Genomic DNA, 13369 nt, shown 5'->3' with positions numbered 1-13369 from the left:
CACACACACACACACACACACACACACACACACACGTACACACAGGGAGGTGGCGTCTGTTTTCTTCATACTGAAATTGGACCCGCTGAAGTCACCTGCTCTGCTTCGCTGCCAGAACATTATTAACAGTGAGAGTAGATTTGAATGCATCTTTTGATGCTCTGTTAGGGAAGATATTTGAAGTTATTCTTGTTTTTTGGGTTTTTTTTCTTCACTTGCAACTCCAGTTTTCCAAAATAGCTACTAAAAAGAAAAAAAAGTCCAACCTAAACACAAACTCATGATTCTTATGAAATATCATAAAAAGTAAATGAATTTATTGTAAGAGATTCATTATTGTTTGTTATGTTTAACCTCCTAAGACCCGAACTCTTCCACAACGTGCATTTTTCATTTCTCTCTGATATTTGGGCTGATTGGGGCCCGATGAATGTAAAAACAAAGAATTAGCAGATTTTTTTTCTTTTACCTTATTTTTTTTATTTTTTTTTTAAGAAAAATGAGAGCCACATATGAGGATATTCGTTTAAAATTTTGATAGAACAGTAGCAGTATAATGTCCTCGTAAGTGGATATCAGGCCCTTGTAGAGCAAAATTGAGTATTTTGGTCTAAATAACCCAAAATGTGATGTTCACATATGTGGACGCCAGGTCCTAGGAGGTTAAAAGTTGTTTCTTTTTTTCCCCCAGAACCTTCCGGTTACCCGTATCCTGGACAACCTGATGGAGATGAAGTCTCATCCTGTGAGTTTTGTTTTTGTTCATGATTTAAAAAACATATTTCCAATATTAGTTAAAAATATAGGAAGTGTTGTGAAAAGCGGGAAAAGCCCAAGCTCTTTTATAGAAACACTTAATACGAGTATTAAGGGGGGGGGATTCTAGTCCCACTGATGTGTCTCTGGTGTCCACTTCTGCGGTACAGATTGGGAAAAGTTTTCCAAAAAGCCGCATTTTTACGTGAATCATTTTAAGTTGTTTTCTCTTGATGTGAAAGAAAAGTTACTCAAATGGAACTTTAATATACAATATAAGTGTAAAGTTGACCGACAGAAAGACACATGATATAAAAGCAGCTTACCATGTACAGTATAGTGTGAATACAAAACTGCAGAGTACTCTATATTACATGTAGAACTTCTCTGCTAAAGAAAATATGAAAGGTTCCTCTGTAAGACCTGCATATCTGTAGGCCTCAACATAACTTAATTGGTGAGAGGAAACTCAGAAGAAAGACACGTTTTTGTGTCACTTCAGCTGTGATTGACAGCTCCAACACACATGCCACAAATTACATTAGCTTCATATTAACTGCTGTGGTCCATGTGTGAGAGGAAGGAAAGTACATATTCTATTACTCATGTTTGAACCCACGTGAACTAGCAAACACACTTTATCACATTGAACTGAAAGTGCAGTTTCTGACTCTCAGCCCGTGTATTCATTTTGACCATGCGCACAAATATGCATGCAAAGCAAAACCTGAATCTAACGTGAACCCTAAAACAAACTCTGAACTGTCAAAAATTCCTTTTGAAGTTAAGTCCCAAATGTCTCTGCTCAAAGCTTAAACCGGTCCTTGTAGTGACAGACTTGCAAGTGAACACACACACACACCCTGCAGGTTTCTCAGCGTCTGGAGTTACAGACTACCAACAAAGGTCCTGTTGTTGTGAATAAAAAGGGAAAGGGTGGAGCGGGGATGGAAGTCTCGGATGAAGATAAAAGAAACGGAGCACATTCTCCCTCTATCAGATTGTCCTCAGTGTAAAACTGTTGCATTTCGAGGTTATGTTTTAGTTAAAGTATAGCAAAATGGTGGAGAAGTTTATAGAGGTTATTACTCATCTTTTAGTTAGATAAAATATTAATATTAATACTAACATTAATCAGATAAAGCCACGTAATAAAACCATGTTGCTGTTCACAGTGGAGGTTTTTGTACGATTTTCTCTTGATGTGGACAAACTGAAAGCCTTTAAAGTCTCCAACGACTTTTAGAAAATCACAGTTTAACTTTTTTTTTTGTGATTAATATTTTATTGTACTTTTAGAACACTACAGTCCACTGCGGAGACAGATTACATCACATAAAAAAAAAACATCAGCATAGCAGCAGAACAGTAGAGAATACCAAACCAAAATGAGGGGGGGCAAACAAAGCAAGAGATAAACAAAAGCATGGAAAGAAAAACAAAACAAAACAAAACAAAAACAAAACACAAAAGAAACAAAAACAGCCAGCCTTTGACTATGTGGGTCTTACTGCATGCCACACTCTGACATCCCTGAGAGTGCTTCATCAGAATTCCAATGACTATCCCACCCTAAGGTCTAGTCTGGTCGTTTTATTCTGGACAGATATGGATCCCACTTCAGATGAAAACACACAGTTTAACTTTTTCTGCGTTTGTGAGGTCCTCTGGCACAAGTTTTAATTTTGACCTCAAAAACTACTGGTGCCATTGTAGACACCGGCTCAAAGCAGTTAAGGAAATACTTTTTAAGTTTGAGCTAATAAATAGGTTGTGCTGTTTTTGAGTGTCTGCATAAGAACTGAGATTTCCTGTAATTAATTTAGGATGGAGTGGGAGACTGTGTCATTAAAATGAGGAAAATATGAAGATGATAAATCTGACTCGTCTTTGTTTTTCATGGTCTGCTTGGGCTTTTACATCACTGACAAAAACGATCCTTCTCCAGTACAAATACTACTTTGAACTAAACCTGTACCCACCTGCATCTAGGTCATGTGACAGTAAGCCAAAAGACACAGTGCTGTGTCATTCTGTCTGTGTTTAGTCCTTGGAGCTGAGAGACAAAACAACCAGGTCAACCTGTGAAATAAATCTTTTGCCTTTGTCGTGCTTTCAATTTGGTTAACTCTGTTTTTGTTTGTTGTTGTTGTTGTTTTACATTTTGACACCAGCAGGTTTTTTGTTTTGTTTTTTAAGTTACAAATCGGAGGCTCTTCTTCATCTAATAATATCAGAAAAGCCAAACCAATCTACATATCCCTCTACCATCTACATTATTTAGGGTTTATTTTTGTGGCTGTTGAGTATAAGTGTGTCATGTGTAGTACGTCTGACTAAAAAAAATTTTCTATCTGATCCTTAAGGAAACAGATGATTATCGATACTTTGACCCAAAGATGCTGCGAGGCAGTGAAAGGTATGAAAACAAATCCAAAATCTCATCTGTAGCTTGGCAGAGCTCATCTTCTCGGTGGGTAAAATACACTCGAAGATGTCTCATCATCCTTTCCTTCTCTTTCAGCTCCATCCCTAGGAACAAGAACCCGTTTCAGGAGGTGAATTTGTGTATCTGGACCAAAGTTTGACTGATGAGATTCAGTTCAGGTTATTTCCAGGATAAACAAAAGTTGAAAGGAAACACAAGACAGACAGGAATTTCTGTTGCCGCACATGATTCTCTCATAACGCACAGTTAACTGTTTCTTAGCTGTAATGAAAGTTGCAGAGTTTCAAATCTGGAATTTTTTTATGAGATTGAATTTGATTTGGACTTTTATTAATCCCGTCACCACACAATCACATGTAAAACAACAGTTATGCGAGCAAGTCTGTGGTAGATCATAAAACAGTAACTGTGGGACTAGTAATTACATTACTATTATTATAGTAAGTAATTATAGATGTGAAAAAATAAGATACAATATCACAAAATTGATTTCTTGAACAAGTAAAAACATATCTGAAATTAAATGCATACATAAGTATAGTAATGAAGTAAATAATTACAAATCCTGAATATTGGAATAAAACTTGATTTCCTGCATACAATTAGAGGCGTCTACCTCTTTCAGTTCATAAAACTTTTGTCTTTGGCAGTGTTTATACTTGAAATTCATTCTGTGAAATCACTTCAGCAGCTTTTTTTAATCATTTGCAGTCTTTCTGTCCATCACCTTCAACATATCCTCTGATATAAGCTTGATTTTTTACCTCCTGCTGTTTCAGGCCATCGTCTTCGTAGTGGGTGGAGGAAACTATATCGAGTACCAGAATCTGGTGGACTACACCAAGGTACGGTAGTACATTTCAAAGTTCTTTTCCATATTTTAGTCTGATGTCTCTTTAGATGAATACAGTGTAGTTTCACATGGGATGGGTTAAATATCAAACTAAAACTCTTAAAGTTTAATGACACTAAAACAATTTAGGTCCTTCAGTGAAAACACTGTCACATTATATAAAATAGAAGTCGGGAAAATGTACTCAAAGTCAAAGTAAACTTTATTGTCATTTCTGCTATATACAGTACAGTATATAGAGAGACGAGACGACGTCAGTGCAAAAGAACAAAAATAAATATAGGAAGAGTAAGAATAAACATATATACACTTTGAGACTGAGGTAAGGGGAGTAAATGTACACTTTGGAGTAAAAAAGGGTTAATAACAGTCTAAAATTTACAATTGAGATTTAAAGGGACTTTGAAGTGGTTTAAAATGACCAACGAAGCAGCTTTACAGTTTACAGTGTGAAATAAAGTGACCAACATGAGCAAGTCATAACTGCGATACTAATATTCAAAGTTTGTTGGACCAAACTTACAACACATACTAACACTAACATAACAAAATGGCATGCAGACTCTTTATATCATTTTTGTTATTTGCAAAGTTCAGAGCTTTATTTTTGCCAGTAAGTGAAAGCTTTGAATACCTCCTGATATAGGCAGCATTAACCTAGTGATTTTGATGGTAGGAGAGACCGTAGCTCCCACGGAAAAACCACGCAAGCACAGGGTGAATATGCCTATTCCAAACAGAGGGGCCCTACTGTGCTTTGAACCCAAAAACCTCTATTCTTGTGAGGCAACATTACCACCGAACAACCAGCTAACACCAAAGGTGTTAAATACATGTAGATTGGAAAAACAACAGTATTTGTGTGGAAGTGTTACTTTCTCCCTGCAATAATAGGTTCAGTAGCAAACTTCATTTTATTTTTCTGCATTTCCAGTCTAAGCAGGGGAAGAAGATTGTTTATGGCTGCAGTGAGCTCTTCAATGCGTCTCAGTTCATCAAACAGGTGAGGAACCACACAGCACCAGTGAGGGGATAAGCCAATAAGCCCATAGACGTTTCATTGTGTCTATTTAAAAACCTGTTGTGGTCTTCATTTTCACAGCTCTCCCAACTTGGCCAAAAGTGACACGGACACTGACAACATGTGAATCTCCCTCTCTCATTGCCGATATCTTTATTCCACTTTGTTTTATCTGCTCTGTTCTGTTAATGGACTAAATATTTTCTGTCTTCACTGTAATTTCTGTTCCTCATACTAAGCGTTACTAATAAAGCTCAACAGTTCCAACTCACTGTCTCTGGAGTCACGCATTTCTTCATATTTTAGAGCATTAAACATTACTTCCTGCATACATAAACATAAAACTACAAAATCGTCTTTAGACAAGTGTGTCTTTAACTCATCTTTAAAGAACCTCCTGCTATGTGAATTTGGGCAACTACCTAAAAATTTCCTTTTTAGGTTTTGTGCATTAAAACCCCCACTAAGTTTCAATTGTAGCTATCAGTAGCTAATACTTTAAGGTATTAGCTACTTTAAAGCTAAATATATGGAAAATTAGAAGTAGATACATTACTTTCAATTCCTCTTGCAATTAATGAAAATGAAATTGATTATGTTTAAATGCAGCATTTTAAACAAAATTCTTACATTTGGTTAATTTGTGGACAGAAGACCATAAAATATTTGTTTTATAACTCGTCACTAAGTGAAATGTAGATGTTTCCTTTAAGAACGTTTCGCATTATTATCCCATAAAGTGCTTTATTGTATTTTATACTTATTATATAATTATAATTACATGTGTCTCCTTCAGTTGAAGCTGGTAACACTGGTTCTGTGATAAAAGTTATTGTGCATTGAAACGGAAACAGACCTCAAATCTATACTGCAGGAATAGAGACAGTCATCACTGAGCTGTTTTTATTTTTTCATTTGTCCTTTTAAAATTATTATTTGTGTTACTCTGTGTTTACTTCACATTGTTTTATATTTTTTACATTTGGATTCTTTCTGTCGTTTGTGAAGATGGCTCTCAAAAAGTACACACTGATTAAACTGATTCTGGTCACAGGTGATATCGGTGTCTTTAAAATAACCAGTGGTGTTGGAAAAACCCAGATGTGTGTTTAAAACCACTGTTTTGAAGGGATTTTCCAAAATCCCTAATGGAGACATTTATTAAAAGTGGACTTTAACTTCTTACTTTGGCTTCTTTCCCATGTAGTAACAGCACCAAATACAAAGAATTCACACTGAGGATTATGTCAGCATGGCATTTTAATCTGCGTGTGTGTGTGTGTGTGTGTGTGTGTGTGCTCGTTTAATTGGCTAGGTGGGGACCAGTTTGTTTTAGAGCTTAGAAACAAGGACACTTTGCAACCTCAAAGATGATATGTTCTGGATTCATTTTACTAAAACAGTTAAAATCTCATTTCTGCTTGTAAGTAATGTCTTTCAGTCATATTCAGATATACTTGTGTTGTGGGGGCTTCAAATATTATTATCTTCATCAGAGGCTGTTTGTGTATTCCTGAAACTATGTAAGAACACATTTACAACATTGGATTAGGGGGTCAAAGTCGATGAAAGCTTCTGAACCAGGTTATTGTATGGGCCTGCGAAGAGAGCTGGGGATTGTTTCAATAAGTGTGCCTTCATTTGGTTTTGTCAAACAATATTTCCACTCCCTCCACCTCCATCTTTCACTTCTAATTTCCATGGATGACTAAAAACACCCCCGATTTCTGAGATGGCCATACAGTATATCTAATAGTTAGTAATTATCTTGTATCTAATTATAAACTATTTGTCTTAATGTCTTGAGAAACGTTTCATCACTTATCCAAGTGACTTCTTCAGTCTCACCAGGTTATTACTTAATTAATTAATGACAATTGATACATGGCCATAAGTACCATTCACAGAGAGTTGGGGAAAGACTCAGATCTTTTGGAGTGAAGGGCCCAGTCCTGAAGACCTTCTAGAACTCTGTGGTGGTCATCTTTTACAGTATGGTCTGCTGGGCGGCAGCATCTCTGGATCAGCCTGTTCATTCTCTTCCTGTCCCCAGCAGAGGATGCCCTCTGGACCCATTGGAGGTGGTGAGTGACAGGAGAATGGTGGCCAAGCTGTGATCCCTGTTGGACAACATCTCCCACCTCATGCTGGAGACCCTCACAGCACTGAGCAGCTCCTTCAGTGGCAGGCTGCGGCACCCGCTATGTGGGACGGAGAGTCTCCGGTCTTTCCTTCCAACTGTTGTCAAACTCTACAACATGGTCTCTGCAGATGACCACACATGTGCAGACAGACGCACACACACACACACATCCCATACATAATTGTAACTGTCTCCCTGATGTGCAGTATTACCAAGTGCAATTTTTCCTACCATAATAAAGTATTTTATTCTTGTTGTATAGTATGTTATTCTATTTTTTTTTCTTGTCCTGTTCTAATGTGTTTTTCTTAACTTTTACTTCTCTTCAACTTGTTCTTTCTGCCGTGACCAAAACATTTCCCATGTGTGGGACTAATAAAGGTTTGTCTTATCTTTCTCCCACTGAAAACGCTACATCCAGATGAACAACTATAAGCTACAGAGGTAAAAATTTGTTATTTAGACGCACTGTTGTTTTCAGGGTTTGTTTTTTTTATATCAGATGTGTTTTTATTTATTAAGCTTGTTAAAACATTTCAATAATTTATGATGAAGGCAGATGTTCAGCTGAATGAGACAACAGACTGCCTCCTTTTAATGTATTCATTCATGGCAGTTTGTTTTGATTTTGGTGAAGTGCTCTGCTCAGTGACTTTCAGTGTTGGGGAGTAACGGAATACATGTACCGCCGTTACGTATTTAAAATACAAAATATGAGTAACTGTATTCCGTTACAGTTACCGTTTAAAAGGTGGTATTCAGAATACAGTTACTTTGTTGAAATAAATGGATTACACTGCGGTACTTTCCTGTTTCATTTTGTCGCGGGTCAGGACTGTTTGGGTTTTGTTTGACAGCTACGTTCTGTTGTTCCAGGCGGCAGCGTTACGGTTGCCATGGTTACAGGGCGACGCTCTCTCTCTCTGCGACTGTGTGTTTCCTGGGTGAGAGAGCGCCTTTTCGTTGTTGTTGTTGTGCTAAGCTAACAGGCAGAATGCTACAAGCATAGCTCTAAAGAATGTAGCATCATGGGCAGTGTAGTCCGTGCTGCAGGGAGAATGGACTGCCATACACGTTATGTGTCTGTGAGCGCGAGGAGGGAGAAAAAGGGGAGTGGAAAGGTACGAGTTGTCATCGAGGAAAAACGGGAGCTGGAAGCATGTAAATATAATAATAACCACTGCAGCCAAGAAGAGTGCCTGACGAGCCCAGTTGTAAGTAAGCTATTAAGACTCGACTGTACACCGTGTTCGTGTTTTCCTCCGAAAACAATAAGTTCCGTTGGAGCAGCCTTTCAACGCCTCTCTCTGTCTCTCGCAAGAAAAGTTGACCCACACAACAAAGTAAAGCTATTTTTCGGCTACGAGCCGACAGGGACCCCGCCGTATTAGTCAGAGGTCCCTTTACTACAGTTCGGAGTCGCGGACCTTCAGTAATAGTAATAAATCACACAGCAATAGTACATTCACGTTGTTGTAAAAAGCATGATAATATATTAAGTAATCCAAAGTATTCAGAATACGTTACTGTCATTGAGTAACGTAACGGAATACGTTACAGAATACATTTTGGGGCATGTATTCTGTATTCTGTAATGGAATACATTTTAAAAGTAACCTTCCCAACACTGCTGACTTTGTACCACAGAATAAATTAAGTCATGGATTTTTACATATCTGATACAAGTGAACACCTTTGCTGTTTAAGCACAGTTCTGCAATCTTTTTAATGACAAATTATGAAACATTAAACAGAGTTTACATTTTGTAGGAGACGTCTTCTAAAACAAATGAAAAATAACAGAAATAATAATAATATTAGAAATTAAGTACTTTCACAGCATTGTCATCCTTTTGACCAGAACAAAATAACCACTTGATCCATACTCTGCAGTTAGAAATTTGCTGTGAATCCTTATTGAAATGTGACAGATCCCCATGTTGTATGTCAAATAGTTCACCAATTTGCTTGAACTGATATCGTGTACGTTTCCGTTTTAATTTTTTATGCTGCAGACTTCCACCCTCACACACTACCTAAAGGTTAGAAGTGCTTAGAGAATAAGAGAATAAGAATAATAAAAGAAAACGGGAGAAACAGAAAATAAGGTTTTCATGAAATAGACAGAAAAGGAATTCACGAGGTTCAGAGAAAGAATTTTGCATCTTGTATATTATCAGATTTTTTTTCCTCTTGATCTTTAACATTTTGTTCCCAGACAACACATAATAGCTTTATTTAGGGAAAAATCAACTAGTCAGTTTAGAAAGTTCTTAGTTCTTAACAGTGTCACTGTCTTATATCATATACACTGTTTTGCAAATTCAGAACAAATGTGAGTAAGTTCACGCTTGAACTTCGTGTTGTCTTATCAGTGTAAATCCACTGATAAGACAACACGAAGTTCACAACAATCAGCAAACTAACAATCAGCAAAATCTGTTGTTATAGTTGTGCTCTAGGAAAATGTAGGCAGACTCCCCTGTATACAAATGTCAGCTCATGTATCAGCAGCCTGCAGTGTGAGGGTTTTTTTGTTTTGGTTTTTTCTTGTCTCAGTCAGATGTGCTAATAAAGGCATCTGTAGTTTAAGTCTGTCTGATTTGACTTTCTAATCTGAACCCCTCCACTATGATTGTGGTGTCTTCTGGAGCCTTTTATATTTACAAATAATATTCCCTGCCCTGTGGAAAATTTTGCTTTAGGCTTTTGGTGAAATAAATTCGTACATTTTAATTTCCTTTACACTAATTTGTACTAATTAGCCCGGGTAAGGCAAAGTTGACTAACCTAGCTGATCTTAGCAGATAATTTGGCACTTCATCTTGTGGCCCTAAAAACTCATCATAATCACATTGCTCTGGAACTGGTTATCTCTTATTATCCAGTTATCAGAATTTTCCTCGTGACAGTCAGCAGCCTGTTGTCAATGAGGAAATGTCCAGAAACACTCACATCGACGGTAATGTTCTTATTCCAGCCTGTTGGACCTCAAAAGCAACCAAGAGCACTTTAAGCATTTTTTAATTCTGCTTTAATACTGCCACAGCTCACATTGAATTAGGGTTTAACTGTTATGTAAAAAGGATGTTCTGGGATTAGAGTGGACTAAAAGCCTCAGCAGTGTCCCCTACAGACTAAAGTCTGTCTTGATTATGACAAATCAATAATTTTTCTGCTGCTCGTTGTGTTTGCATGGTATTTCCAATGATGTGTTGTGTTTAAATTCAAATTGCTAAATTGTATTTGGATTCAGCTTGTGGTCTTTTTCATCTTTTATCACCTCCATCCATTTTTTCAAGCATCTGATTAGTACCCATCTTCTTCCTGTTTTGGCAACTGCTGTCCATTAGACCTTTTGTTTGAATCATGTTGACACTTGACAAACTCGTCCTGATCTGATGTCTTACAGTAACATTGGTCCCGTAAGGTTTTTGGCAATAGAGACATGGAAGACTCATACAAAGAGCTATTTGTTCTCAGAGGACACTGACACACATAGATCAGGTGTCTGCAACTTTTCCACTCCCTCATAGTTAGTTCTCAGATGGAAAGGAGACCTGTGCTTTTAAATAAGGGGGAAGTTATGCGTTACACTTACACTAATCCAGGAGGAAAATGATCCAGGTGTACAAAGAACTGCTTCACTTGGCCAGATTGCGGATTAATTTTCTTCCTTTCAGACAGCTTGCTTCTTTTCTTCAGAAGAAAAGAAAAGAAGTAGCCATTTAGATTTTCTTTTAACAAATCTGAATCTTTGTGGTGCATTCAAGGACACTTGTCCCCAATCTCTGTTACCTTTTCTGTCAGTTTTGCTCAACAAATATTCAGAGTCACACTCGGCAAAACCTCTTAACTGCACAAATCACAAGTGCATCAGAGTTCCTGTCCTCTTTTTGTGACAGTTACGCACATGTGCCTTTTTCTTTTCTCACTCAACAGATATGGTATTAAGTGCCAGTGACTAGTTTGCTGTCTGTAATAACTATGGCATTGGTTAGTCAGTAGTAGTAGTTAGTGGTATGCAGACTCTTGAAGAAATTAGACCAGACCAGAAGTTTCTGCTTTCCATCTGTAGTCCTCATCAGTTATTATATGAGTTGAATGCCATTAAGCAAATTCATGGAGAGACTTTATTTATTTATTAAGATATATTTATTATTATTAAATATTTGAGATCACTGTAAAACCTTTTCTTAGCCAAATTTATAAAAAGATGAATGTTGTACAGAACAGTAAGTTTGAACTGGATATCTTTCATCTACTATTTGGATGTCCTCGTTACACCAGAACCTCCATGTAGCCTTTGGGGACGTGGATATTTTTCCTTGTTGGCAGATTAGCTTCATTGCCAGACTATTCTGTTACAACAGTTTTAAATTATGTGGACAGTGGCAGTAAGATGGCCCAGCCACATCCAGACTGTGCTCTTTTTTAGTTTTTTATTTTATTTATTGTTTTGTTGCATATTCTAAAGTCAGCTTCTCTCAGTGCATTGCTGTGCTAACATGGCACAAAACACTTTAACATTCCACTCGCAAAATGCACATTTTCAGATTTTTAATTTCAATTTCCAGATTTTTAATTTAAATTTACTTCTTGTTTATAATGTCTGCACAGGTTAGGACACATTTCATTGTGTGTTCTACTTGTATGACTATGCATGTGACAAATAAAGAACCTTGAAGAAAAACAGTATTAATCTCCTGTGATGCCAGGGTCCCATAGTATGTTTTCTCTCGTCATGTTTTGGCCCTCCCCTTCAAGCTTGGCAAGACCTCTATGGGAGATGATATACACAGATCTCATTCCTGCTCCAGACATTCCTCTCAAGGAGCCCATCTGATAAAAGATTTACAAAGAAACTAAGATCTGTTTGAACTCTGCCAGGCCTGGAACAGGTATAAAGCTAATAACATCATGCCCGCCCATTAAACCACAGCTAATAGGTCTATCTACATCTCAAATAAGTCAGCAGCCATGGCTTCCGTATTGAGGAGGTTTTTCATTTGTACTGGATTAAACTGTGGAAGCAGCTCATCTTTACGGACTGTGATTGGTCACTGGCAGTGTTGCTAGGGTGGGGCTAGGTTTCACAGTGGGTTCACCCGAAACCTTGGCCTGTGACCAACACCCGTTTTCACACCTTAGCTTGTGTGATTAGGTAGAAGATCAATAGGCCCTATTGGGGACACTCCCATAGCGTTTAAAATCTGGGACTCAGTTGCTCTTGGAACTGAAGAAGCTTCTCGGATGAAATGTCTTAAAGGAAAGACCATATTCTTGTTTTAGGTTTTAAGGAGTTTCCCCTCTCAAAAACACCAGATAGTTGCAGCACATAATATCCAGTTGGTCATCAGAATCAGAGTACTTTATTGATCTCTGAGGAAATTATTTTTGTTTGAATCAGGTGTGCTGGAGCAGGGATTGGGATTACTTTCTGAGAGCACTGAGTGATGGGATGTGTATCAATCAAATTATCCACTAAAATGAGCACAAGAACATTTCACAGGAGGATAAAATTTGACTGGACAAAAGCAAAACATGATGTGAAAAAGTGTTTGAACACTTTCTGATTTTCTGAAAATATTTCAGATCATCAAACAAATTAAAATATTAGACAAAGATAAAAACAAGTAAGCACTAAATGCAGTTTCTAAATGAAATTGTTTATTATTAGAAGAAGAAAAATCCAAACCTGCATGGCCCTGTGTGAAAAGTGATTGCCCCCCTAAACCTGATCAAGCATTTTTGATAACTGGCAACAAGTCTTTTATAGCTTTGGAGAGATTTTGGCCCACTCATCTTTGCTGAATTGTTGTAATTCAGCAACACTGGAGGGTTTCCAGACGTGAACCATCTTTTTAAGGTCATACCACATCATCTCAAATGGATTTAGGTCAGGACTTTGGCCATTCGGAGGTGGACTCGCTGGTGTGTTTTGTATCATTGTCTTGCTGCAGATCCCAAGTGCACTTCAGTGCACATTCTCCTTCAGGTTGTTTTGGTAGACAGCAGAATTCATTTACCAAAGGAAATCTTCAAGGTCATGAGGAAAACAGCCCCAGACCATCACACTACCACCAACATATTTTACTGTTGACACGATGTTCCTTTTTTGAAATGCTGTATTAGTTTTATGACAGA

At 37.5% G+C, this 13369-nt stretch overlaps 1 protein-coding gene across 3 annotated transcripts in view; it reads left to right on the top strand.

The window, feature by feature from the left end:
* scfd1 (sec1 family domain containing 1) overlaps positions 1-5350 on the top strand; it is a 37488-nt gene extending 32138 nt beyond the window's left edge. For all 3 annotated transcript variants that reach the window (XM_042227854.1, XM_042227852.1, XM_042227853.1), the window contains 6 exons: positions 692-745; positions 3123-3175; positions 3281-3314; positions 3985-4050; positions 4993-5061; positions 5161-5350. In XM_042227854.1, the coding sequence (XP_042083788.1) occupies positions 692-745; positions 3123-3175; positions 3281-3314; positions 3985-4050; positions 4993-5061; positions 5161-5184 (300 nt within the window). In that variant the 3' untranslated portion in view covers positions 5185-5350. The remainder of the gene's footprint in view (positions 1-691; positions 746-3122; positions 3176-3280; positions 3315-3984; positions 4051-4992; positions 5062-5160) is intronic.
* Positions 5351-13369: the final 8019 nt, after the last annotated feature.

The sequence above is a fragment of the Haplochromis burtoni genome, unplaced genomic scaffold, assembly GCF_018398535.1.
Source record: "Haplochromis burtoni strain Fernald_Lab_line unplaced genomic scaffold, NCSU_Asbu1 Contig_285, whole genome shotgun sequence".
In the NCBI taxonomy this organism is placed as follows: Eukaryota; Metazoa; Chordata; class Actinopteri; order Cichliformes; family Cichlidae; genus Haplochromis; species Haplochromis burtoni.
The sequence above is the reverse complement of the archived record's forward strand: the minus strand, read 5'-3'. Positions and strand labels throughout refer to the sequence as shown.